Here is a 27,646-nt window from a genome sequence, read left to right as displayed (position 1 = left end):
GGAGGGAGCGAAGCAGAGGGGCAGGCTCCGCGAGGCCATGTGATGCTGGGCGAGAGAGCGAGCCGCCGCCGCGGAGCCTCCTTCTTTCCTCCCTCTGATTTCGGGCTGTCATGGCGACCCCCAATAACCTGACCCCCACCAACTGCAGCTGGTGGCCCATCTCGGCGCTGGAGAGCGATGCGGCCAAGCCGGTGGAGGCCCCCGACGCGCCCGAGGCATCCAGCCCCGCCCATTGGCCCAAGGAGAGCCTGGTTCTGTACCACTGGACCCAGTCCTTCAGCTCACAGAAGGTACAGCCCAAGGGAGCAGGGGAGCAGAATGCACCCGGTGGCCAGGAGGCGTGGGGGAGGGGATCCAGGAGGGCGGAAGGGGTCTGAGGACCCCGGGCAAGATGCTGGAGGGTGGAAGGTGTTTCGGGGAAGGGAGGGTGGAGAATGCTGGGTTGCTCTCCCGGAGACGGCTGGCCCTGTCTTGGGCCCCAGGAGCACCGTCCCCAATTCTGGGAACATCCATTATGCCTCTTTCCCTCCCAGAAGGACCCAGTCTCTTGGAGGGGTGAGAAGAGAGACAAAGGCAAGGGGAAGCGAATGGACACTGCTGGGAAGGCGGCCTGTTGGAGGAGGCGGCTGCTGCGGGGAGGGAGGAGGAGCGCTTCCCGGGATCCAGTCTCCAGCCCCAGTAGTCGGTGGTGGGCCTCCCTTCGAGCTGCTGTCCTGGATACTACAGGCCCTCCAGGTTACAGCTCCTGCCTGACTGGGAGCCTTCCTCTGGCTGGGGCTTGGAGCGTCTGTCCCTAGTCCTCTCCCGCATCCACACTTATCTTGAGCGGAGAAGGAAGGAGTTAGCCCATCTCCTTAGACCAGCTCGGTTTGGCCCCTAAAATCTGTGTTTTGCTCTTAAAGACACAAACGGCCGCTCCGCCCCTTCTCAGACCCAGACGAGCTGGGGCGGTGGGGGTGGGGGGAGGGCGGGCTGTTTAGGAATCCAGCCTGGTGCTGAGTTTTCCGGGTTCCCGCTTCCTGGGGGGTGAGGGTCAGACACTGCGCCTGTAAGACAGGGGCGCCTCTAGGGGCGCAATCTCCCACCGTGGGCGGCTGTCCGTCAGTGGGGGACGAATTCAGCACCATGGCCAGGGCCCAACAGCAACTATTGCTAATCTCTAAGTGGCGCCCATTGTCAGACCCTGGGATTCCTCTTCTTTCTGGAAGATCCTTTTGTTCCTTTCACTCATTTTTCAGATAGAGAAACAGATTCCATAAGGAGAAAGGGCCTTGGAACCAAAGGAGTTGTGTTTGAATCTTGGTCCAGGCTCAGTTCATCATCTGGAAAATGAGATGATGATGATGGTAGTAGTAGTAGTAATAATAATAATAATAATAAATAATGATAGTAATAACAACAACAACAATAATAATAATAGTAACAGCTACTTCTGATTCCCACCCCTTCTCAGAGCTGCCGAGAGGGTTGTTGAAGAGGCAGTATAACTTAGTGTGCTAGATGGCACTGCCCAAACTTGAGCATACATTAGATTGCATGATCCTGGTTGAAACACAGACTGCTGGGTCCCACCCCAGATATTTTGATTCAGCAGGTCTGGAGTAGGGCTCAAGAGCCTGCATTTCCAAGTAGGTACGTGATACTGGTGAAGCTGTCCCACTGACTCTCCTTTGACTAGCTCCAGTTTAGAGAATAGACTCTGAGCCCAGGCAATCCCAGTGAAACAGTCAACTTCCCGAGTAATTCACTGTAAAACTTTGGACAGATCACCTCGCCTCTCCAAAGCCTTGGTTTTATAATCTGTAGAATGGAGCTAATGGCAGTACCTTTCTCAGAGGGTTATTTTGAGGGCGAAATGAGGTGACACACAAAAATGCTGATAGCAGTGCCTGGCACAGGATCAAGGCTCCGATAATTATAGGTGTTGATATCACTAAAGTGCTAGGGGAAGGAGGGGTTGGGTTAGCCAAGGCCACTCTGGGACTCATCTATAAATTCTTTTTTTTTTCCAAAGATTTTATTTATTTATTTGACAGACAGAGATCACAAGTAGAGAGAGAGGAAGGGAAGCAGGCTCCCTGCTGAGCAGAGAGCCTGATGCAGGGCTCGATCCCAGGACCCTGGGATCATGACCTGAGCCGAAGGCAGAGGCTTTAACCCACTGAGCCACACAGGCGCCCCTTATCTATAAATTCTACAAGTGCATGCTGAGCACCTGCTACATGCCAGGCTCTATGCAAGTTGCTGGCAGTGTGGAGATGAATCACACTGACCTCCAGATTTCATAATACATTCCCACCCAGAACCTCAGGAGCCAGGCCTCAGTGGCTGGGACTGGACTCTGGGCAAAGGGAAGGTACCTCCCATCACCATTCCCCAAGGGAGCTTCTTGCTCTTCCCTTTGCCCCCTGTGGAATATATCCTATTCAGTCTGCACTCAGGGCTGAAGTGGCCCCTTATTCAGGGATGGGACAACCCACTGCAACCTCATTTGTGACCAGGCCAGCCTGGGTATCCTACCTCCCCTACCAGGACCTTCCCCTTGCCTGGGGGCCCATGGTGGGTTACAGAGGCAGTGTATCCTGGTGGAAAGGGACTGGGCTCTGCAGTCAGATGGTCTTGGGTTCCATTCTCATCATATGTGCTTACTGGCTGTGTGACCTTGAACAAATCACTTAACCTCTCTGTGCCCCAATAATCTCATCTGGCAAAAGAGACTTTTGCATCCAACCCTGCAAAATTCCTGGTAGATTAAGAGGACATGGAGATATGTTAAGTGTCTGGCACATAGTAGGAATTTAGTAGTGAGTTTCCTTCTTTTCAGTCCTGAAGAGCCCTGCCTGCATTCAGGGAGCATTTCCCCTTGGTAGAGCATCTGAGAAGCCTGTCCTTAATGGTTCATGAACAGCAGAAAATAGCTTATCCCCAGGAGTGGTGGTGGTGGCTTCATGGAATGTCTGGGGACTATCCCAGAGCTGGAAGGCAGCAGGACAGAGAGGGGATCCAGAGCCCAGACTCTGGGACCAGACTGCCCAGGGTTCAGTCTTAACTCTGCCACTGACCAGCTGGATAATTCTGGGCAAGTTGCTTAGCCTCTTATGGCTCAAGCATCATGTCTGTAAGTTGAGAATAATAACAGCACCTCCAGGATAGGGCCATTGTGAGAATTCAGCAAATGTATCCATTAAATCACCTAGAGCAGCACCTGGCTCATTGAAAGTGCCCAGTAAGCGCACTTACGTTTGCCAGACTGGAGATCAAAGCCTGACTGTACCACTTCCCACTGTGTGACTTCGTGCACGTGTCTTCACTTCTGCAGGTTTCGTCTTCCTCCTCTGTGCAGGAGGAATGGTACCTATCTCAGAGGGTTGTGAGGATTGAATGATACCATGCATGGCCACACACTTAGCACAATGCCTTAAAGATTGCATGCTAACAGTGGACTTCCAGGTACCATCCTAAGTGATCATCTGGGGCCACAGGGTTCCAAGAGCGTTTGAAATGCAAAGTATAGATGTTAGCTTGATTCTGAGGCTGTTCCTGCCCCCAGCCTCCTTCTCCTTGGCTGGGGGTGGGGGTGGTGGGCAGAGGGGTGAGACTGGGAGGGGCAAACATGCAGACATTCTGGTTGTTGGCATTTCCACCCACTAGCTTGTGACCTCAGGTAGGTCCTGACCCTCTTTGGTCCTCAGCTTTTCAACATGAAAATGGACTAGATGTTTCATACAATCTGCATCCCTCCCTTCCCAGGCAGGAAGAACTTCCCTGTCTCTTCTGTGTCCCTAGCCCCTGGAGCATCCTTCTGTCCTCACACCAGCCAGTGTTTTTTAAAAAAACCAAGACTGCTATTTACTAGCTCTGTGACTTTGGTCAACTTAGTGCTGTCTCTGTGTCTATTTCCTCTTTTGTAAAAGGAGCACGATACTGGTACTTACCTCATTAGGTTTTTGCAACCCATGTAAATGTCTTAGAGCAGTGCCTGGCACCGAGAAAGTGCTATATGAGAGCTGTCCTTCTTATTATCACCAAGGTGAGTCTCTGAGAGCCATCCTTGGCTTCCTGCAACAAGCCTGTTCAAGGTTCCCTGACCCTATCCTCTCAGGGTCTGCCCTCATCTTGAATGTACCTGTGGGGAGAACCTGGCCCAGCCTTCTGCCCCCAGGAATAAGAGCCCAGATCTGGGTCCTGTCAGAAGACAGTCACAACACCCAAGACTGAGCAGGTCTTCTAGAGGCCCCTCTCAGACATGACAGGAGGAAGCAAGAGGTGGAGGGTGATCTCTACCCCCCACCCTGGCCTTGCCTTTCAAGCTCTTGGGTACTGGTCCCCAGCCCCATCCATGCTGCACTTGACCCTTTACCCCACCCCCACCCCCAGAAACTCACAGGTGACAGCTGTAGATCTCGCCATTCTTCTCAGAAGCCTGCAGTGGCTCACCGGGTCCTTCCAGGAAAGAGCCAGAATCCTCCTAATGGCCTTAGGCTCTACTGCAGGATACTAATCATGCCTGGGTCTTGGACTCCTCATCAACAGTGGGGCGGGGCAGGGGGGATACCCTGTGGATCTTTCTCACAATAATGCTTTTAATGGAACAAAGTAAAATACATAGCATTACTGAAAGGTAAGCCGGTCGAAGTGCAGCTACTGACATACTTTTAAAACAAATTCATTATATAATAACATATGTTTCTGTATTAACCCATTATAACCCGACCTAGTGGCAGGACTGAGCCCTGTAATGTCAAAGTCACAATGAGTGTAGCTGTAGCAATGGGGAGTGATGAAAGTGATTTCCTGTGGTGACAATATTTCAGGCACTGCTAAGGCTACCATGCTTGTCGCCTACACTCATAATTGTAGAAAATGCTAACTGTCAGAATGAGAGTACTGAAAATAAACATGTAATTTTCCCATCCTAGTTCATGGAGGCCCTGGACTGATTCATGGTCCCCTGAATCTGGGAGTCTCGATTACAAGGCCCTGTGCGTGACCTCCTCTCTTCTCGTCTTGTCCCCCCTGTTCTAGCCACACTAGCCTCCTCCCTGTGTTTGAGATATGCCAGACACGCCCCTGCCTCGGGGCTTTTGTGCTGGCAACTCTTTTCCTCAGATCTCTGTGTGGGCCCTTCCCTCACCTTGATTAATTAAAAAGAAAGAAAAAGTATTTGAGAGAAATACCCTGAGGTTCAGAGACTCTAAGTGTCTTTTCCAAAGTCACACAGCAACTAAATGGTTGGGCAGAGATGCCAACCCAGCACCTTGCAGTTGCCTCATAAACAAGGGTCTGGGTGAAGAGGGACAGTGCCCAGCTATGACAGTGAAGCACTAGGGAGCTAATTCCGTGCACCCATGGGGAAGATAGTCTGCCCGGGGGTGCTTGATGTCTGGTCACACTGAGTGGTGACCACCTAAGTCTGGTCCAGTCTCCAGGATGCAGAGATGGCAGATGGCCTTGGTGTCTGCGTCCCCTTCCCCTGGGCCTGGCTTTCTCCCACCTCCCCTCCCCTGCAGGATGGCACATGGTTCTGGCCTGCAGCTCAGCTAAAGGAGAAAGTCTCCTTGGCTGCCTGCCGGCATGACCCTGAGGCAACGCCAAGCAAAACTGTCACACCCCTAAAGACAGTCCCCTCCCCAGGCACTAGCCCCACCTGGCGCCCTCACTAGAGTCCCAGGCAGAGCCTGGGAGTGGTCCCTGGGGGCAGGTGCCCTGCCAGGAGGCAAGGCCAAATGTCTGGACCTACCAAGGGCAGAGGCCTGTTTTGGTTTCTGTTTCCATCCATTCAGTGGTCCCAGCTTGGCCAGAGGCTGGATGGCTGGGCGGGGCCTGATCTCCCGGTGGGGGCGGGGGGTGTGCCAGGATGGGCAGGAGGAAGGGAGTAGACAGTTCAGCTCCAGGCAAACTCCAGCCTTGACTGCTCCGGGGCTTCTCCAGGGCACTGGCACCACCCAGGACTTCAAATGCACGCATGCACATACTTCTCCTGCTCATGCACGCTCACCTATACATATACGCGAGGACACACACACGTGCCTTTACACACTCATCCCCACACTAATGCACCTGCACTCACGCAATACTTTAACACAGTTACTCAGACAGTCCTCCATACACACACACACTTGTGCACACATATGCACACACACTCATCCATACACCCCCGCGCTCGTGCACACATGCATGTGCGTGCGTGCGCACGCACGCACACACACACGCACACACACACTTATTTACGCAGTTGCCACTCACGTTCAGGCTCATGCTCTCATACGCTCACATCCCCAGACCAAACAGATGCCACCCCCAGTGCTCACTCTGGCACAGTTCCTCCCCCTCTCTTAGACAGAACCAGCAGTTCCCTCCCACTGTCTCCAGTGTGGTCTGAATGTAGTGTCAGCTTGCAGCAGGGCTGCGGGGCGTGCCTTGAACATGGAGTTCAGCCCTCGTTCTACCAATGACTGAAAGGAGGCTCGGAAAGGGACAGCGATGGCTCTCAGGTCACATCACATTGCTGGGGCAGAGCCAACGTGAGGACCTCCCAGCCCCATCTGCAGGGCCTACTTTTGGCTATCAGCGCAATGAATCTGTGAATGAGGGTTGGGGCTCAAGGGCTCATTGCCTCTCCCTCCCCACGAGGAAAGGGGTGTCCATGTTAGCTCTGAGGGTGGGGGCATGAAGTACTGCTTTAGCACATCAGCGATGGGTGTGAGGTAGTCTGTGTGTGCGTGCGTGCGTGTGTGCGTGTGTGTGTGTGTGTGTGTGAGAGAGAGAGAGAGAGAGAGAGAGCTGATGAAGGTAGAACCCCTGTATTAACCTCCTGCGCTGGGTCTCTACCCATGTCATCCCATCCTAACTCATGCCACGCTTGAAACAGTGGATTACATTCCTCATTTCATAGAACCTAAGGCCAGAGAAGTCAAGTGACTTGTCCAAGATCACAAAACAAACAAGTAGCAGAGCCAGGCTTCAAGTCCAGATCTGTCTGCTTCCAAAACCTGGTCTCATACACGTGGCTAAGACACGTTATGCCTACGGTGTGCCAGGCACTGTTCCACAGGGACTACAGCATCTCACCCTCACAGCAGCCCTCTCCGGGCATCACCAGTGGGACTCTCACTGGACAGGTGAGGAAACCGAGGCACACAGATGTAAAGCCAAGTCACCCAGCAAGTAGGTGCTAGAGCTGGGATTTGAATGGATGGTCTGGCCCCCAGCCCAAGGTCTGACCATGATGCCATGCTGCCTCCCCCTGAGTGTTTAACTCCTGGCACCCGGGTGGGAAGCTGGGAATGCCCAGTCCCAGGAGCTACCAGGTGTGCGGGGACATTGACGCCCCAGGAGAGCAGCTCTTCCTGGCCTCAGGGATGCCTTCCCTTCCCCCTGAACTGGAGCCATTAATGGAGAGGAGTGGAACCATCTTTTTGCTGGGAGACCTTGGACAAATCGACTTCTTTCTGAATCTCAATCCACAGGCAAGGGTCAGTTGGACCAGGTGATCTCTAATTGTCTCCCAGCTCAGAAATGTTGGGCTGGGTCAGGAGCAGGCCCCAGCTTCAAGGCTGTCCATTAGGTTCTACCAGCTCAAATGTTTGTCTGGGAACCCTTAGAGAGACAGGGGAAAACTAAGGAGGTCCAGGCCCAGGACTCCCTGAAGGTGCCCGCAGGGCAAAGAACGCTGGGCTGGGAGTTTCAGGTCTGTTGCTACCTTGCTGTGTGGCTCTGGGTAAGTTACTTGCCCTCTCTAGGCTTTAGTTTTCTCATCAAGAAAAACATGGGGGATAGTTTGTGTTCTACCCCACTCTGCAAGGCTATTGTGAGTATCCAACGTCCAGATGGGAAACTGTGTGGGGCAATGAAAGACCCAACTGATGTTGGCAAATTATTATTATTTTTTAAAGATTTTATTTATTTATTTGACAGAGATCACAAGTAGGCAGAGAGGCAGGCAGAGAGAGAGGGGGAAGCAGGCTTCCTGCCGAGCAGAGAGCCCGATGTGGGGCTCGATCCCAGGACCCTGGGATCATGACCTGAGCCGAAGGCAGAGGCTTTAACTCACTGAGGCACCCAGGCGCCCCGGCACATTATTTTGCACCTTGTTTTGTTTCCCAAATAATTTGAGAAATTTAGCTATTGATAATTGATTATGTTGATAAGAATTTCTATAAATTTCCTGGCCAGATCTACCCCTGGAGTCCAGGCTGAGTGTCTAATCAGATAAAGAAATCATGAATTGAGTGCCATCCATGTACCAGACACTGGGGCGGTACTATTAACACTACTTCCCTTCTGCAAATAAAGAAACTGAGGCTCAGAAAGTTCAAGAAATCTGCCCAAACACACACAGCAGAGCCAGGAATCATATCCCAGGTATGTCCAGCTGTGAAACCCAGGCCTATCACCACCAGAGAGCACTGCCCCTTTGCCCCAGAGTAGGGTAGGGCTGTGTTCCTCCCACCAAGAGGCTCCAGGCCCATGAGAGATTTCAGCCCCCACCCCTGCCAGGAGCCCAAGAATGAACTGGAAGCAACCATGTCACCTCCTGTGTGTGACCTCTGACCTCCCTCCCACATGCCCCGCCCCCCGGGCAGAGTGTCCCCCGCGCCTGCCCGCCTGCCCCGCTCTGACCCTGGCGCCTGCAGGTGCGGCTGGTGATTGCCGAGAAGGGCCTGGCGTGTGAGGAGCGGGACGTGAGCCTGCCGCAGAGCGAGCACAAGGAGCCCTGGTTCATGCGGCTCAACCTGGGGGAGGAGGTGCCCGTCGTCATCCACCGGGACAATATCATCAGCGACTATGACCAGATCATTGACTACGTGGAGCGGACCTTCACAGGAGGTACGGCTGCCATTTCCACCAGGGGTTCAGCCACAGACCCTGGGACCCCACAGGCTCAGACAGGCTCCCAGAACCTTGGGGAGCCTGAGGAAGCCCCCCAGGGTGCGGACATGGCCCAGTCTCCCCTGAAAGGAACGATGGGGCTGCAGATAGGACTCAGATGCCCCCCAGGAATCACAGAGCTACAGGCATGGCCACGATCCTTGGGATTCCACAAACCCTCTCCCCGGCACTCCAGGGAAAGGGCTAGCTAGTCCAGACATGCCCCTAGGAGCACTGGGGCTGCAGCCTCCTTCCCCAGGAGCTCTGGCGTCAGAGACACGGCCACAGGGCGTCAGAGGCACGGCCACAGGTCCTCAGAGCACCCCCGCAGGAGCAGGACCCGAGCCCTCCTAGTCACCACAGATGGGGCCCAGACTTTCCAACAACACCAGCATATGGGCAGGGCCTACCCGCCGTGAATCCCTATAAGCACAGTCAGCGCCGTGGGCCCCCTAGGCACCCCATAGACATGGGCCCAGGTACCCTCGAACGTTGCTGATATGAGCACGGCCCAGACACCCCAGAATCCTGCATGACCCTATGTCTCCCTCCCTCCCTCCCTCCGACCCTCTTCAGGTTCAAAAGCCCACTGCCCATGGCAGATTCTGCAAATCCAGGCGAGAGGGGTCAGGGCCAGGAGGGGTACTGTGTAGAAAGAATATGAATGAGTTGCCGACAATTAAAAATCAAAGAAAGTTCCGTTTTAAGCATCCAGATTTCTGGCTTCTCCAGCCTGGTCACGCTGGGCCGACACCCCCATCGGGCTACAAGCCTGGAGTGGTGAGGAGCTGCCCCTAGGAGACAGGCTGGGTAGACCAGTAGGATCCCCTGTCAGCCGGGTGGAGACTTTGTCTCAAGAGCCTGGGAAAAGGGCTGGTCCCTGTGGGCCTCGACATATCAGGGTTCCAGGATGCTGGCATGGAGGGATGGGGTCCTAGAGCCTGGCCTTTCCAAATCGGGGGTGGGGGAAGGTAGGCAGGCAGGGCGGGACCGCCACCCCCAGCCCAGCCCTGGCCGTGCCCCGCAGAGCACGTGGTGGCCCTGATGCCCGAGGCGGGCAGCGCTCAGCACGCGAGGGTGCTGCAGTACCGGGAGCTGCTGGACGCGTTGCCCATGGACGCCTACACGCACGGCTGCATCCTGCACCCCGAGCTCACCACTGACTCCATGATCCCCAAGTACGCCACGGCCGAGATCCGCAGTGAGTGCCGCGCTACCCCCGCTGGCCCACCCATGTGCTTTCGACAGGACTCCTCCTCCTCATCTCTAGTCCCCTTCCTCCTCATTTTCCTCCTGATCTCCCTCATCCCTCTCTGCTTCTCTCTCCACCTCTTTCTCTCTGTCTCTGTTAATCCCTCTGGGTATCTCTGGCTCGATCCTCCCTCCTTCCCCCCATCCTGCCCTCCCTCCTCTCGCTTTCTCTCCACTGCTCTCCCTGGCCTTTTTTTTTTTTTTTTTTACTCTCTTTCAAACTGAAATGTCTCTCCCTCTCTGGTTATCTTCATTCCCCTCTCCCGCCCCTCCTCTTGTCCTGCCATCCCATGCAGAGGCTACGGGGCTCTGTGCCCCCCAGAGGCTTGTCTTGTCCCGGGGCAGCTGGGGCACCGTCATGGTGGAGTCCCAGCCCCAGACACCTGGAGTCGGGGCCCAGGGAGGTCAGGACTGTGGTTGGTGATCCAGGGCACTGAGTGACATCAGGGTTGGTGCCGCCAAGGAAGGCTGCCCAGATGTGCAAGGCCCCCTTTGGGGTCTCTGGTTTCTGATTTAAGCATCACGTGTCCTGTCCTAACTGCTAGCTTGCACATGCCCATAGCCTGGCTCATCCTTTAGTTTCTAGCACCCGGTAAATGGGGGTTAGATTAAATCAGACTACTCATCAACCACTGTTTACAGACTTTGGTCCAGGCTCTGTGCAGACACCATGGGGGTCCTGTAGACAGATGAAGTGTGATGATTCTAAGGAGATACTAGGTGCCTAGTATCTACGCCTCCCTCTTGAAGGAGAGAGCTGATGTTTATAAGTGGGATGGGGCAGGTTGTGGAACTTGATCTCGTCCCTTTAGAGCACGCTTGAACAAGACTCGGAATTTATCAGTATCATCCTATCTCCATTCAGTCAGCAACACTGATGAGGTCTCCAATGACCCAGGCCCTGGGCAGGGGGCTGGGGACAGATGGGGACAGACCCAGCTTCTACTGACCCTGTCACGGTTCTGTCCCAGGGAAGCAGAATGACAAGTGAGCGGGTAATTGCAGTGCAGGACTAAATACATTTGCACAGCCTCTCAGGAGGGCAGCCTGGCATCTTGATCAAACACAGAAAGGCCCACAGCTCAGAGATGATCCCACAGTTACACCTGGATGTGTGCACCAAGAATCACGTACAAGGATTTTCATTGCTGCCTAGGTGGTAATAGCAAGAAGCTGGAAACAACCCCGTTGTGCATGAGTTGGGAACTGGGCAAATACGTTCTAGTCTTTCCCTACACTGGAACACTTAAGTCTTCCCATACAATGGACGTCAGCATGGCTATTTTAAAAAAAAGATAAGCCTATGACACTGGGTGTTACATGCAACTGATGAATCACTAAATTCTACCGCTGCAACTAATAATACGCTATATGTTAACTAACTTGAATTTAAATAAAATCTAAAAATATAAGCATATGGGATGCTCTCTAAGATATATTAAGTAGGTATGAAGGGCAAAAAATGCATCTAGCGTGCTATCATTAATATATTCAAAAGGGTGTTAAATGGACACGCAGGTGCTTGCAAACACAGAGGGTTTCTGGAGGGATATATGAGAAGCTATCGGCTTTTGGGGAGCAGAACTAAGAGACCACAGATTGAAGGGAGAGAGATTTACTTTTCACTGTGCATTCTTTTAATATTGTTTGCATTTTTAAATAAGTATGTATGTATAACCTGTTCAAACACTAACTGATTTAAAAAATGTTAACCCTAGAACCAATGAGTGTTAAGAGAAAGTGCCCATCCCAGTCTTGGGGACATGGGGGGCTTTTGAAATAAAGGAACACCCAAGGACGACCAGGAGGTAGAAGGGAAAGGAGAGAGAGAATCCCTCCAGCTTCACGGGTAGGAGAGGGTGTGGTGTATTTGGGGAACTGAAGGAAGTTCAGTGTGGATGACACGTAGCCCCAGGGGGATATGAGTGGCCATGGTGTGAGTCTGGGGAGTAGGTCTGACAGAATTGGAATCTTGTCCAAAGAGCAGTGGAGATGGAAATGAACATGATGGAAAATGGGATGGAAATGAACATGGATGGAAATGAACATGATCTGATGTGTATGTTACAGAACTCCCTCCACTGAGAGAATGGGTGGGGCAGTTAGGAGGTCCTACTGTCACCCAGGTGAGCAATGATGGTGGCCTGGACTGGGTGGAGGCAGTTCCTAAATGCTTCTGGGGGCTGGAGACGCTTCCTTATTCGTCCATGAGCTATCTGAAGGTGCCTAGAAGGCAGTGAGGGGTAAGAGAAGGCCCAACCTGCTCCTCCTTTGAGGAGAGAGATCTGAGGGTTCCAGCTCCACTGGGGGAAGGAAGGGGATCTCACAGGATGCAGAAGGGATCCTGCAGTGATCCCTCCAATCAGCCTAAGGTCTTTTCTGGGCTTGGTTTGCCCTCCTGGAGTCTAAAGAGAGCCACATGTGCATCCCTGGGTGACTGGCAAGAGAGAAAATGCTATACTTTACCTTCACATTCATAAAATATCAATGAGACTTAATATAGCCCCAAAGCTGAAAGGTCTGGGAGTGTGTTTACTGAGTTTTGTGTCAGGCCAGGAAATGGGGTGGTAGATGGTGAGACATCAGAGGGCAGAAGTTGAACATCTGCGGTTACTCATGTACTCAGTCATTCTATTCATTCATTCATATTTTCATTCATTCAACTCTCTCTAAGCTCTTGTTCTCCGCCAGGCCTGCACTGGGTTTTAAGGAAACAGAGACAAATCTGACATAGCCACTGGTCTCCAGAAACTCAAATTCCAGTGGGAGACATATATATCCAGAGATAAGTACATCAAAATCTCCACGTATGGCAGGACAAGTTGCGCACTGCACAAGTCCAGGGGTCACTTTTCACATAGATTGCAATGTGAATGGGTTTGTGCAGGGGCAGCTCTGATTACTGTATTTCCATTTCTGTCAGAAATCTGTACAGTGTACACCGGAGGACAAAGGCATTGAGTGGTCAGACCTCCTAGAGGATCAGGACAGACTTCATGGAGGAGGTGATCTTGAACTAGATTTGGAAGGGGATTTTCAGGAATGCAGGAGAAAGATATTCCAAGAGGTGGAAGTAGTGTGAGCAGAGACCCAGAGGTTTGGGATGGTCTGGCACATTCAGGGAATGCCAAGCATTTGGAGTAGCTGAAATGTTACCACCTAGAGACAGGGACAGTTGGGGCAACTCAGTGAAAGATGGAGTTGGTAAGAAGAGAGGATCCTGTTGTTTTTGTTTTGTTTTGTTTTTTTAAGGCAAGTTGCAGAGCTTGGATGTTATCTGAGGGCAGTGAGGAGCCAAGGATGGGTTTTAAGCGGGGAGTGGCATGATCAAGTATGTGTTTGAGGAAGACCTCTGAGTGGGGAGAAAGGCATGGAAGGAGAGAGTGCCGGTGCCTCGGGCTGGGTCAGAATCATCCAGAGCGAGATCAATGAGGGGATCTGAACTCCCTAGGCAGAGGATTGAAAGGAAGAAGTTGAGTATGAGAAGAATAAGAAGAAGGAGTCAGCAGGACCTGGGACTGATTTGGTTCAGGGAGGAGGTGAAGGAGGAATTGAGGGCACTCCTGCAGGCATCTGGCTTGGCTCCATGTGGAGGAAGGGTGCTGCAGTCAGTGGAGAGTGCAGGTGAGGAGCACCTGCAGGGACGATGATGTCAGGTGGGCCATGATAAGTTCAAGGAGCCTAAAGGATCTCTAAGTGGAGTTGGGACACAAGGGAAAGGGCAGAGCAGGATCGGGGCACCACCATCTACCTGACTCACCACATCCCAGACTTACTGGCCAAGAATTCTGGAGAAATCATGGAACAGACCCCAGGATCTTATCCTGCACGATATTTTAACCTCCTCTTATAACTCCCACAGTTTATAGTTAGATTCTCTAAGTTAGATTATGGATACTTCTTTCCTCTCATTAAGAATGATTCTCAGGGCGCCTGGTGGCTCAATGGTTTAAGCCTCTGCCTTCGGCTCAGGTCATGATCTCAGGGTCCTGGGATCGAGCCCTGCATTGGGCTCTCTGCTCGGCGGGGAGCCTGCTTCCCCCTCTCTCTCTGCCTGCCTCTCTGCCTACTTGTGATCTCTGTCAAATAAATAAATAAAATCTTAAAAAAAAAAAAAGAATGATTCTCAAGGTGCTGTCTTGAGTTCCATCATGGACCCACTGTTCCATCACCCTTCCCTTTTCAGCATCTTTAAAAGGCCAGTTTTCCCAGGAAATATGGGTTAGGGTGTTCCTAAATCCTCACGAGAATTGCCTCACCAGAATGGGAATTTTCAAGACAGCAAAAGTCTCTTACAGTTTTTCTTGCATTAAGCAAGTTTTTCCTTGTGAGCTACAGTGAGTGAGCACTAGACTAAGAATCAGATGGACCCAGGCTTGAAACCTGCTTATCATTTACTAGTGTGGGGTATCATTTAGCCTCTCTGAACCCTTTCCTTTTCCTTTTCTGTTACCTTTACCTGTTACCACAGGGAAGGGGAGGGGGAGACATGCACTGAAGTATGACTTTGTCCAGGTTTATAACCTCTCCGTTTCTGGCAAACTCCTCATTCCCAAGCAGTCTCCTCCTCACTGAGGTTTCTTGATGTCATGTGGCCCAGGAAGGTGGCCCTCTGTGTCCCACAGTGTTCCGTTCACTCTCCATCACAGACTGATTATGCTGCATCAGAGATTTCTCTATGTGTCTGTCTCTCCCACTAGCCTGAGCCTAAAACAGGATGGCATGTCATCCAACCCTACATTGCAGCCTGGTGTGCCTACTAGGCGTTGGCTGTTGATATTATTACTTCCCGGACCAATGCTTGAGTGGGACCATACCCGCAAACTTGTGGAAGAGGGTTTGGGTGTGGTCCTGGGCATCAGAAAGGTGAGGCCTTCCATATTCTCTCCCCAGGACATTTAGCCAATGCCACCACAGACCTCATGAAGTTGGACCATGAAGAGGAGCCCCAGCTCTCTGAGCCCTACCTTTCCAAACAGAAGAAGCTCATGGTGAGTGCTTCCAGGCCTGCCCAGTTCCCTTCCCCATCACCTTTCCCATGAAACAGATCCAATGGGAGAAGCTGGTTCTATACAGAGGATCAGCTGATGACCTAAAATGAAAACACTGCTCACTTTTCCAGTCCTGTCTCCTCTGTCACTTACTGGCTTTTTGACCTTGTGCAAGCCACTGTCCCACTGGAGCCTTGGTCTCATGACATCTTAGGTTGTGTCCCTAAGAGCAGAGCATTAGACAGAGGTTCTTGGGTAACAGTGGCATTGAGGGAGTGTTCTGAGGAGAACCCAGTAAGAGGCCACAGAGATCCCACAGAGAGCTCTGCAGCCTAAGTGTCACCACAAAGTCAATCCTCATGGGGGCAAGGGGCAAGACAGGTATAGCCCTGTGTCAGTCAGTCATTGGCTACAGATTGCCTGGCAGGGGCATGAGGGTTGGGAGAGACCCTCTGGAGTATTTCCAGGCAGCTCTTGTTGGCTGAGAGTAACTCTGGAGAAGAGGCAGCAATGAGCGGCTATCAGCCGATCCTCAGAGCAGCTGGCATATGAAAGTGCCAGGTCTGGCCAAGATAGCCAAGCTGACGGGAGTGCTGGGGGCACCAGATGAGCGGGCTTTGTTTGTAACAGTGGGGCCCTCTCTACGCTGGGAGGGATATTTGGAGGCTGGGTTTGCTGAAGGGGGTTTAGGTCAAGCTCCTCCCAGCCTTGGTTATCCAAGCCCCTTGGAAGCCAGCTCAACTCCTCTGGTTCCTGTCTGTCCTGTCCCCAGGCCAAGATCCTGGAGCACGATGATGTGAGCTACCTGAAGAAGATCCTCGGGGAGCTGGCCATGGTGCTGGACCAGATCGAGGCGGAGCTGGAGAAGAGGAAGCTGGAGAACGAGGGTGGGTGCCAGCTCTGGGGTAGGTGGGTGGTGGAGCCCATCCAGTCCACCCGCCCTTGCCCACTTCCAGCCCCTTTATCCCAAAGATCTCAGAGGACCTTCCAGGTGGTTAGGGTCATGGGCCATGGAGGCAGACAGACTAGGTATAAGTCGTAGCTTGACCACTTACTAGTTAAGTGACCATGGGTCAGGTACTTCACCTCGTTGGGCCTCATTTTCTCATCTGTAAACTAGGGATAATAATAAGACCTACTCCAGAAAGGTGTTGAGACGTTACATGAAATAATACATGTAGGTATTGGGTCAGTGCTTAGCACACAGTAGGTGTTTAATTGAGGTTGGTGAAGATGATGATGGTGGTAGCAGTGATGACCAGGACCCACCATACCATCTCACCTTTCCCCTGCTCAGGGATGTATCATGACTCTCTCTGACCTTGACTCTTTCTGTCCTTGAGCGGCTCTCTGACCCTGAACGTGCCAGCTTCATTCCCATCTCCACACCTTTGCTCCTGCAGCTCTTCTAGCTGGGAGTATCCTCTCCATGCTGCTCTGTTCCTTTTTCCTTTTATGTGCTGTCTTTGCTACCAGCCCTCTTTGAGTTTGATTCTGGGTCTTCTCATCATTTAGGCAATCAGTCTTGTCTCCTCAGTTATGCTAACTTACAGAGCCTACATTACAGGCACTGCTACACTCACAGCCTCACACACACACACACACACACGCGCGCGCACACACACACACACACACCATCTGTATGGAAAAGCCATGGAACACAGTGTTTGAAAAGATGGGTTTAGGAGCCCCTGGCTGGCTCAGTTGGTAGAGCATGCAACTCTTGATCTTGGGGTTGTGAGTTCAAGCCCCAAACTGGGGTGTAGAGATTACTTAAAATCTTAACTAAAAAAAAAAAAAGAAGAAGGTTTTCGAGTCAGACAGGGGTTTGAGTTAGAGTTCCAGCTTTGCTGTCTATACTGTGTGACTTGGATAAGTTGCTTCCCTTATTGGAGCCTCAGTTTCTTCACCTGTAGAATGAGATGGTAATAATACAACTTAATGCCATCTTGTTGGACTCTTATAAAAAGTCAAAGTACTTTGTCCATTGCCTGGAACATTCTAGTTTAAACATATGACAGCTAAAGGTATGCACTTTCTCTTTTTGAGAAAACTGAGGCTCAGAGAGATACAGGGACTTGCTCAAGGTCATGTGGCTCATAAATGGCATGGTTAGGGCAAGGACAGGTTCACCCCAACAGGTGCAGCGCTCTTCCAGCATTTTACAGCTGAGGCAAGCATAAGGTGCGCATAGATACCTAAAGGCCTGAATAGGACATCGTCATGAGTTCTAAAGCCAGGGCCCTAACTCCTCTGTAGAAAAAAGCATGGCAAGGCTTAGTAATAAAAATAGGACACACCTCAAGCAGGAACTTTCTCCTTTCTGTCAGAGAAGGTGCTTAGGAGAGCCTTTGCAGAAGAGTGCTCAGAGGCCAGGAGGCGTGGTGTTTCCAAGGTTGCCTCTGGGGTCAGAGTCCCAGCTCTGTCATTTTCTCATTGGTTGACCTTCATTATCAGGCACATCTTACGTATTTATGGATTAATTTGCTCAGCTGCCCTGACAAAATACCACAGACTCGATGTCTTAACCCACGGAGATTTATCTTCTCATAGTTCTGGAGTCTGGAGTCAAAGATCAAAGTGTTGGCAGGTTTGGTTCTTTCAAGACCTCTCTTGGGCTCATGAGGCCACATTCTTGCTGTGTCTCCATGCACGCTTTGCTCCGAGTGCATGACCCTGGTGTCTGTGTGGCAAAATGTCTTCTCCGTAAAAGGACACCAGATTAGTTAGGGCCCACCCGGATGACCTCATTTTTACTTACTTACCTCTTTAAAGGCCCTTTGTCAAAATATAGTCACATTCCGAGATACTAGGGATTAGGGCTTCAACATATGAATTTTGGAAGGACACAATTCAGCCCAGACAACATATCTTTTTTTTTTTTTAATATCTTATTTGTTTGACAGACAGAAATCACAACTAGGCAGAGAGGCAGGCAGAGAGAGAGGAGGAAGCAGGCTCCCTGCAGAGCAGAGAGCCCGATGCGGGGCTCGATCCCAGGTCACTGGGATCATGACCTGAGCCGAAGGCAGAGGCCCCAAACCCTGAGCCACCCAGGTGCCCCCAGACAACATCTCTTTAACAACACTTCCTGTGGGCCAGGCACTGTGCTAAGTGTTTCACATAGTTTAATACATTTAATGCCCCTAGCAACTCTAGGACGTAAGTAATATGAGTAATCCTATTTAAACAGATGAGGAAACTAAGGCACAGAGAGTTTCAGTAACCTTCCCAAGGTCACACAGATAGAAATGGTGGACGCTAGATTCAAACCCTGGCTCCCAGAGTCTTGAGTTTTTAAGTGCTAGCTCTGCTGCTTCTTCCGTTCTGTAAAGGGGTGATAAAGTGAAAGCCCACTTCACCGGGCTGTTGTGAGGCTCAGTGAGAAAGTGAGGGTAAGGGAATAAGCACATGGCCTGGCACACGGTATGGAAATGTCCACACATATTAGCTGCTGATACGATCAAGGGAGACATAGAGTGTGACCTAGATGGAGGGCAGAGTTGAAGGTCCTGGAGAACAGCTGTGGATGCTCATTCCTCATGTGATCTGTAGATAGGGAGCCTCCTGACCTCAGGCTCTGTTTTGGTCCTGAGCTCTTCCAAGAGGAGGCAGCATTGTAGTGTCTCATGGCAAGATGACTGGGATTGTTCCAGATGGAGATCCTTGTGTCCCTCCATGGCTGAGGGAGGCAGCAGAGGTCTGGGGAGGTGGCTGGGCCCACATGGTCTCATTCACCCACCAGGGCACCCCCAAACTTTCCTGGGGGTAGTGCTTACACCCTGCACTTGTCCCCTTCTGAGGCAGAACCCAGGGTTGGGTAGTGTTACAATGTCACAGTTAAGACCTCTAGAATGGAGCCAGATGACACTGACGTGGATTCTTGATCAGCTACCTCCTAGTTCTGTGACCTTGTAGAATTCACTTCACTTCTGTGAGCTCATCTACAAAATGTGGATAATAATAGACTCTAACTTGTGAGGTTAGATTCTAGGTTGCAAGGGTTCATAAAGATAATGGGTGTTGGTCACTCTCCACAGTACCTGGCTAAAGGTAGAATGTTCTAGAAATAGCACTTTCAAAAATAATTACTATTACCATTCTTCTTCATTCATTTATTGAAATATTTCTTGGACACCGACTGTGTGCCAAGTCCTGAGGATAAAATTAAGTAAAGACGAGGCATTGTTCTTGCTCTTGTGTAGTTCATAGTCTGGTAGAGAAGAAAGACATTAGTCAAATAATCCCATCGGTAAAAACAGAGTTATAAACAGTGATAAGTGTTAAGATTGATAGTAAAAAGAGCCAGGCAAATCTGATAAAGCTTCTCTGAAGAAGTGACATTTCAAATGAGACCCGAAGGATATGGAAGGGCCAGCCTAGTGAAGAACCAGGACAGGTGTGTCCTAGGCTGAGGGGACACCATGGTGAGGGGATAGCTGGGAACTCTTTGGTAACTGGCTACTGTGTGGTCAGTAACGGGAAAAGTGGCGTAAGTGAGGTTGGACAGAGCCAGAGAGATGCAAGCTCATGGACCTGTATTTAAAATTTAGAATATCCCCATATTTATATTTTATTGAGAGTTTAAATTTACTCTATATTTAGAATTTAGATTCTGTCCTATGTACAATCCATCCAATGGGAACTCCTTGGAGGGGATTGAGAAGGGGATTGCATCAGTTAGCTTTTGCCATATAACAAATAAACTCTAAATCTGAGTCACTTAAAAGAACCCTTTATCTGCTCATGATTTGTGGTTTGGCAGTTTGGGCTGGGCTCAGCTGGGAGCTTCTCTCTGTCCCACATGCTGGTGGTGGCACCACTCAGGTATCTGTAGCCAGCTGGTAGACCTCACTGGCATGTCCAGCAGCTGGCTCTCCGTCGGCCTGGCCAGTGGGCCACATGTTGGTCATCACCCAGCAGGCTAACCCATGCTCATTCATATGGTGGTGGCTGCAGGGTCTCTGAGAGCAGCAGGGGAGCAAAGACTCAGCAGGCAAACACGTTTCAAGCTTCGATTTGTGTGGAATTTACTAGAGTCCCGTTAGCTAAAGCAAGTCTGGGTTAAAGGGGTGATGGTTGACATTCACCACCTGTTGGCAGAAGCAGCAAAGCCACATGCATAAAGGAATGGGAGGCATTGGGTCCACCCAGGGTGAGATGTTCTGATTTTAGGAGCACTCTGGTTGCAGTGAGAATGGATTTCAAGGGAGACAGAGTGGAGGCTGTCACAGCAGCCCAGGAGGGATGATGCTGACTTGGGCCGAGGAGGTGGCAGGGAAGATGGGGAGGCATGGATGGACTCGAGAGGCGTTTTGGAGACAGAATGGATTGGTACTTGCTGAGTGGTCTTATGAGGAGGGAAGAGTAAGGGAATGGAATCCAAAATGCCTACTGGGTTTTGGTCTGAGCTATCAGATGGTGCCATTTCCTGATATGGATGGGGGGGGGGCGAGTATTTGATTTGGGACACAGTGTGTTCAAGATGCCTTTCAGACACCCAAGAGGGGGTGTCATATAAGCCGCTAGGTATTCTAGTCTGCCTTGTAAAGGAGAGGTCAGACTTCGGAGAGAGATGTGTGAGTCTCCAGCATCTCTATGTGGTATTTAAAGCCACAGAACTGGGTGATTCATCAAGGGGGACAAAACAGAGTCAGGCCTGATGTGTCCTCTGGCTGCACAGCGAATTGCCCATGAATTAGCGGCTGAAGCTGCAACAAAATGCACATTGATTACATCACACATCTTCTGTGGCTCGCGACTTCTGGAGCAGGGGGGGGCTGGGTGCTTCTAATTTAGGGCTGCATGATGCGAGCTGTGCTCAAGCTGTTGGCTGGAGCTGCAGTCGTTCGAGCTGGAGAATCCAGCTCGTTCAGACCGTTGGTAACTGGAGGTCTCCAGCCCCTGCTGGCTGTTGGTGGGAGGCCCCAGTTGCTCACCACCTGCACTTCTCGATGGGGCCACTTGAGTGTCCTCACAACATGGCTGCCGGCTCTCCCTGGAACCAGTGCGGCAGAGAGCGAGAGAGGCGGTCACAGTGATTTCCACGACCTGCTGTTGGAGGCCACTGTCCCTTCCGCCACATTCTGTTCACTGGAAGCAAGGGACAAAATACAGTCCGTATTCAAGGGGAGGGAGATCGGGCTCCATCAGAGATGTACTGAGTGGCTCATGAGTGCGTTTTAAAACTGCCTCCCTGCCCTGAGGTCCCCCCGCGTAGTGGGAGCAGTAGAGGCAGAGGAGCCAGCAAAGCCGACAGAGAGTCGCCGGGGCCGCAGGAGGACCCTTGTGTCAATGGGACCTAGAAAGGGTTGTGCTTTAAGGAGAGACCAGTGTCAAATGCTGCTGGGAGTCAGAGAAGCAAGGATAGGAAAGCGTCCCCTGGACTTTGACTCAGGACTGTTGGTGACCTTGCCAAGGGCAGTTTCACTGGGATGTGGGGGGGGATGGCTGGTGAGGGAGGAAGACAGCAGGTGTAGGCCCCTCTTGTGAGACGTTTAGCTGTGGAAGGGAGTAGAGAGGTGGGATGGTGCCTGAGGACGGGTGTGGGGTGAAGAGGGGAGATACAAGCTTGTTTTCAGGCCGCGGCAAGAACCCGGTGGGAAGGAGACATCAGTGCTGTGGGATGGATGGTGCTGAGTCCAGGAGAGGACGCTAGGGGCGTCCTACAGGCCGGGGCCCCGTGGGAAACAGGGCACCTTCAAATGGGGTAAGTTGAAGAGGACTTCATCAAGGGACCATTCATAAATGTGAGGGCAGGACGCAGGGAGAGCACAAGGACACATGGGGTGGCCTGGGTCTGAGGTTGTGAGGGGTGCGAGCCGTTGCAGGAACCTGGACAAAGAGGCTATGTGGAGGGGGGACGGCCAGACAGGAGCCCATGGCGACCCGCAGAGAGGACTCCCACCTCACTCTCACCCACCCTCCTACTCCCGCCTCTGCTCCCCAACGGCCGGACCCGACTGGAGCCTGAGGGCTGGATGGAGCCCCACTGGGGTGGGAATCTGTCCAGTTGTCCTCCTGGGGCACAGAGCAGCGTGGAGAAGGGAGGAGGACGGATCTAGAAGGCAAAGGGGAGACGTGCAGCCTCGGATGATGCAGAGAACAGCAGGGGGCCCGGCCTTGAGAGGGGGTGGCCGAAGGCAGGGTGCGTGTGCCTGGCTCTGCAGGGTTCATGGCCAGAGTGAAGGCTTTCCTGCCTGAAGGCTCCTGTTTTCTGAATGCCGCACGTGGTGGTGTCCCAGTCCGAGTGAGGCCTGGGGACCCGGTGTGAGGAGAGGCGAAAGCTGGGTGGCTGTGTCTGCAGGCCGTGGGGAAGCCAGCCTACTCTGGAACTCACAGACGCCCGGGCGCGGCCGAGTGCCCTCTTGGGCTTTGTGCTCATAACTTGAAGCCTAACTGGTCCGTGTAAGTGTCTCCGGCACACTCGGCTGGCAGACTCAGGGGAGGCACAAGATAGAGTTTGTCCAGGGCTGGGGGCTTTTCAAAGTAAAAATAGAATTATAAACAGTGATAAGCGTTAAGATAAGTGTTACTGTTTTCCTATATACACAGAGCTGGAGGAGAGGGGCAAACGGAAGGGCGACCCGCCAGGCAGCTACACGTGTCCGCGCACGTGGTGGTCGTGGCTCTCGGCATCTGCCCACAGACAGAAACACAGGCGTGGACACACTCAGACAACGACACACGCATAAATGCTTGGGAACGTCTGTCTGCAGCCAAGCAGCCCACCCAGTGGACGTGGGCATCACTGCACTTATGCATCTGGGGTTCCACACCACATGGACGCAGTGCCCACGTGCGGATATCCACGTGTGCAAACACAGTTGTTGCGTGGACTTGAGCAGGCGCACACAGGGGCAAACAGACACAGCGCACATGAGGCGGACACACAGCTCTGCACACACACCCTACAGAGAACGCACTTACCGAAAGGAGCCCGAGCGTCTGTGGCGATCCTTGCCTGTGTGCATGCGCGTCTGCACGGGGATGGGACCGTGTTCTGTAGTGGTTACACACAGACTCTGGAAACTGAGCTCAAATCCAGGCTCTGCTCTGACACGTCCCAGCTGCGTGGCTTTGGCCGAGTTACTTAACCTCTCTGTGCCTCAGTGTCCTCATGTGTAAAGTGGGGATAATAGTAGCACCTACCAGACAGGGTTGTTGTGAGGAGTGGGGAGATGACACCACACGTTCTGGTGCCTCTCCCACCCCACAGACTGTCCCCCCCCTGCACCTCTGCTGGTTTCTCCTTGTCCATTACCTCAACCCTGTCCTGCCCGGGGCTCAGTCCTTGGTCCTATTCTCAAATCTGTCTGTCTCCTCCAGTCTGTCACTGTGGACCACGGGCTCCCATCCTGCCTCTTTTCATGGCCCCTCACCCCCGTCCTGATCTCACCCCATCCTGACCTCACCTCGCTCCGGAGCTGGCAGTAACTCCCCCCTCCACCAGTAAGAGCACTCCTTTGCCTGCACCGTCGGCTTCCTTGCCACCTCTGGCTTTATCATACTTCTCAAAACCTCAAGTGGTTACATCCGCTCTCTACCTAGTAGTTCCCGCACCCGTGGACCCATGTGTGGCTGGAGAAACACACGTGTGCCGGCTGGTCTCACTTTGAATTCATGACCACGAGGCTTAGATGGCTCTCCCGCTGCCCAAGGATCCCCCCATCCCATCCTGGTTCCCTTTCTTAATACCTTCTCCTTCCTCCTCAACCTTCCACCCGCTGTCCCCAGCCCTCCCCTCACTGAGGACACCAAAGCGTTCGAACCCCACAGTGCCCCCCCCACCAGCATCTGTCCTATACACACCGCATTTTACCAGCTCTAAGAGACCTCTTTGTTACAACACATCTTAACATCTCTGAAATTGGACTGTTTCTCAAAAGCAAAGTCAAATTGGCACCACTTGTTCTCTCCGGGGTGGCTGTCTTCCGCTCCAGATACAGTGTCAAACATTCCCTTGAATTACTGAGCCTGAGCTGTCCTTGAACAAGCAACCCCTCCCCTTGTGTACTACACGTCCATCCGCTCAAGCACTCACGGCCGTAATTCTCTCCACTGTCCTCGGTAGCATCATTTCCCCTCTCTGCGGGGTCATCCCCATCATCATGCTGGGTTTTCCCTCCCCACTTGCAAAGACACTCTTGACCTGTCTCGCATTATTGGCGCGTCCTTCCCATCACAGCAAACTCCTTGACAGAGGGATCCTCGCTCACGGTCTCCAGTTCCTCTCCTTCCTTTCTCTCTTGGACTCCCTCCAGCCAGGCTTTCAGTGTCAGCATCCACTCCCACTGCTCTTGTCAAGGTCACCAGTCACCAAATGCCACCATAGTTCTCTGGCTCCTATTTGACCTTTCTGTAGCATTCGAATACCTCCCTGCTTCTCCTTGGAACACTTTCTTATCTTGGCTTCCAGGATCACACCCTCTCCTGGTTCATCTCTTACCTCACGGGTGCTCCTTCTCATGCTCCTCTGCTGGTTTCTCCTTGCTGCCCAACACCTGACTCTGGAGGCTGCAAAGCTCAGTCCCTGGTCCTATTCTCAGATCTGTCTACACCCACTCCCTTGCTAATGTCCTCCCAGCTCCATGCTGATGATGCACACTTGAACTAGGTATACGTACCTCTAACTGCTGATTCACCATCTCCCCTTGGAGATCCAACAGGTATCTTGAAGGTTACGTATCAAGAACAAACTCTGGATTACAGCCTTCCTTGCACTTTACCTCCCTGTCCTGTGAAAGCACAAGCCTCTGAGGACACTCTGTCTTGTCATGAGTCATGTCCTGTCAGGTCTTCATGCCCAGCACATACTAGATAAACATGTGTTGGGTGAATGAATAAATGAATGAACAAAAAACCATAGAGTGAGGGGGATGGAGGGGCTCAGGCTTTGATGGTGGGGAGCATCAGATTCAGGACATCTCTGAATTGAAAGGAACACCGGCTCAAAGATGCAGGAGCCAGCCTCCCGGGACAGCAGACCTCACAGGAAGTGGGCAGCGGGGGGTGCATTCCAGGCATGAGGCCCGGCAGGGCCAAAGGCCCAGAGGTGGACATGGAGCTCCTTTGGTCTCCTACATCATGTCTTGGCTCAAAATCCTGCTGTTCTTCCCCACTGACCATGTTCATGTCCATACTACTTTGCGGAACTTCTAAGATTTTTCCCAGTGTGTCTCCATCTACTTCTCTAATCATTTTTTTAAATATATATATTTTTTAATTTATTTGACAGACAGAGATCACAAGTAGGCAGAGAGGCAGGCAGAGAGAGAGAGAGGAGGAAGCAGGCTCACTGCAGAGCAGAGAGCCCGATGTGGGACTCGATCACAGGACCCCGAGATCATGACCCGAGCCGAAGGCAGAGGCTTAACCCACTGAGACACCCAGACGCCCTACTTCTCTAATCTTGACTTTGCACAAATCACTCCCTGCTCCCTGGGCACCCCCAGGCAAGCCAGGCCCATTTGTAGTCCCTCCGGCTGCTGTGTTGAGAACAGACTCAAGGAAGTCAAGGGCAGAGACGGGAGATCATCGAGGGGACATTCTGAAAATTCCAGTGAGAGAGGATGGTTGTTTGGACCGGGCTGGTAACCGCAGAGGTGACCTCACACTCTGGCTGTGTTTGGGAGAGAAGCTGACAGGAATTGCTAACACACTACATGTGGGGGATGAGAGCAAAAGGACTCGCTGTGGCGTGGGGCTTCGGCCCGAGCAACTGACAGGGTGGGCACGTGGTTGCTGACATGGGGATGAGCGTGGTGGGTTTAGGGGCGACAATCAGGAATTCGGTTTTGGACATACCGGGTTTGAAGTGCACTGTGGATATCCGAGTGGGGGCTGCCGAACGAGCGGGCAGTTAGACACGGGAGGCTGGAGGTTAGACATGTGTATTTGCACGTCAAAGTCAGTTGATTTAAAGAAAACATACTAACAGAGGTAGTGTAAGCCTCGGGCAGACGTGATTCAAGCAGTAGGAGGGGCGGCCTGGCGGCTGTGGGAGCCGGCGGAGGCCAGAGGTGTCAGTGGCGGAGAAGTGAGTCCCACCACCCCCATCTCCTCTCCCTTCCACTCCAGGGCAGAAGTGTGAGCTGTGGCTCTGCGGCTGTGCCTTCACCCTCGCCGACGTCCTCCTGGGAGCCACCCTGCACCGCCTCAAGTTCCTGGGACTGTCCAAGAAGTACTGGGAAGACGGCAGCCGGCCCAACCTGCAGTCTTTCTTCGAGAGGGTCCAGAAGCGCCTGGCCTTCCGGAAAGTCCTCGGCGACATCCACACCACCCTGCTGTCGGCCGTCATCCCCAATGCGTTCCGGCTGGTCAAGCGGAAACCCCCATCTTTCTTTGGGGCGTCCTTCCTCATGGGCTCTCTGGGGGGGATGGGCTACTTTGCCTACTGGTACCTCAAGAAAAAATACATCTAGAGCCAGGCCCGGGCTTGGTGCCTGTCGGTGTCTCTGTACTGTGTGACTCCCAGCAAGCTCTCAGTCAGGCACTGTCTCATGAACACTCGGACAGCCACTCCCCGCCCCGTTTGGAGTAATTCTATCGTCAATGTGAAAACATTCCATAGTTTAGAAGTAGACGTTGCCAATGCCGTGAGTTGAGGCCACGGCTCTACTAAAGGAGAGAAAGAGTGAGTGTGAGAAAGAGAGAGAGAGAGGGAGAGAGAGAACAGAAACAAAACACGAATGCCTTTTCTTTTAATTCAAGGTCTCAAGATGGAACTGTGGGGACTGGTTAGGATCTGAGGTGAGTCCCAGGCTGTTTCGTCCACCAGGGCCCAGATTCTGGGAGGTGCTTGGGGCTTGGAGGGCCTGACCCCTCGCCTCCCCATCCCTCTTGCCCAGGGAACTCTTCCACAGGACAAAGCCAACATCAACACTGACTTTTCTAAGCGGTGCCTCCGGGTGGGGCTGGAGACCGCAGACCCCGGGGAGGCCCCTGAAGACCCGAAGGGGCTCCACTCTTCTCCTGTACATGGACGGAGACAGCACTGGCTCCAGCCAAGGCAGTGGCAGCCAACCACCAGGGCATGCCTGGGACCGACCCCATGAGCACACCCTCTCGTTCCCCTCCTGATTTGGCCAGTGGGTTTGCTTTGACACTTACCGGAAGTCCCTGGAGGCAGCGACCATCCGTCATCCTTTTCCCACCTGGGGTGGACATTTCCCACCACGGGAGGTGGCCTTTCAGCGAGGGCCCTGTTCGACCTTCTTCAGAAGGTCAGTCCTGGCCTGAGTGCAGGGGTGGGTCTGGAGGTGGATGGACTAGGGTCCGTCTCTCTCTGCCTATGCCAAAGCCACCTCGTTTAATGCTCACCTTCCCCATCTCTTGTGGGGCTCCCCCTGTGCTCCACCATGCCACGTGGAGAAGGGGAGGTGCCTGCATCCCTGCTGCCCTCCCTGGTCGTGTCTCACTTTCCTGTGCCTTTTGCATGTTGGGAGAGGGTCTGGGTGTCACTGCCGCTCATGCTTAGAAACCACTGAAAGCCCCCAATAAAGCATTCAGGAGGAGCATTCGCTTTTCATTTC

General features: G+C 52.4%; 1 protein-coding gene across 1 annotated transcript; it reads left to right on the top strand.

The window, feature by feature from the left end:
- Positions 1-110: 110 nt before the first annotated feature.
- On the top strand, positions 111-27,646 carry GDAP1L1 (ganglioside induced differentiation associated protein 1 like 1; the record flags this gene model as incomplete). The annotated part of the gene is made up of 6 exons (XM_080814283.1): positions 111-290; positions 8,637-8,829; positions 9,899-10,072; positions 15,016-15,113; positions 15,886-16,000; positions 26,193-27,646. The coding sequence occupies 6 exons, from the start codon at positions 111-113 to the stop codon at positions 26,534-26,536; spliced, it is 1,104 nt and encodes a 367-aa protein (XP_080670409.1). The 3' UTR covers positions 26,537-27,646.

The sequence above is a fragment of the Martes martes genome (genome assembly GCF_963455335.1).
Source record: "Martes martes genome assembly, chromosome: 9".
Lineage (NCBI taxonomy): Eukaryota > Metazoa > Chordata > Mammalia > Carnivora > Mustelidae > Martes > Martes martes.
Note: the sequence above shows the minus strand (reverse complement) of the source record. Positions and strands in the feature narration are given on the sequence as shown.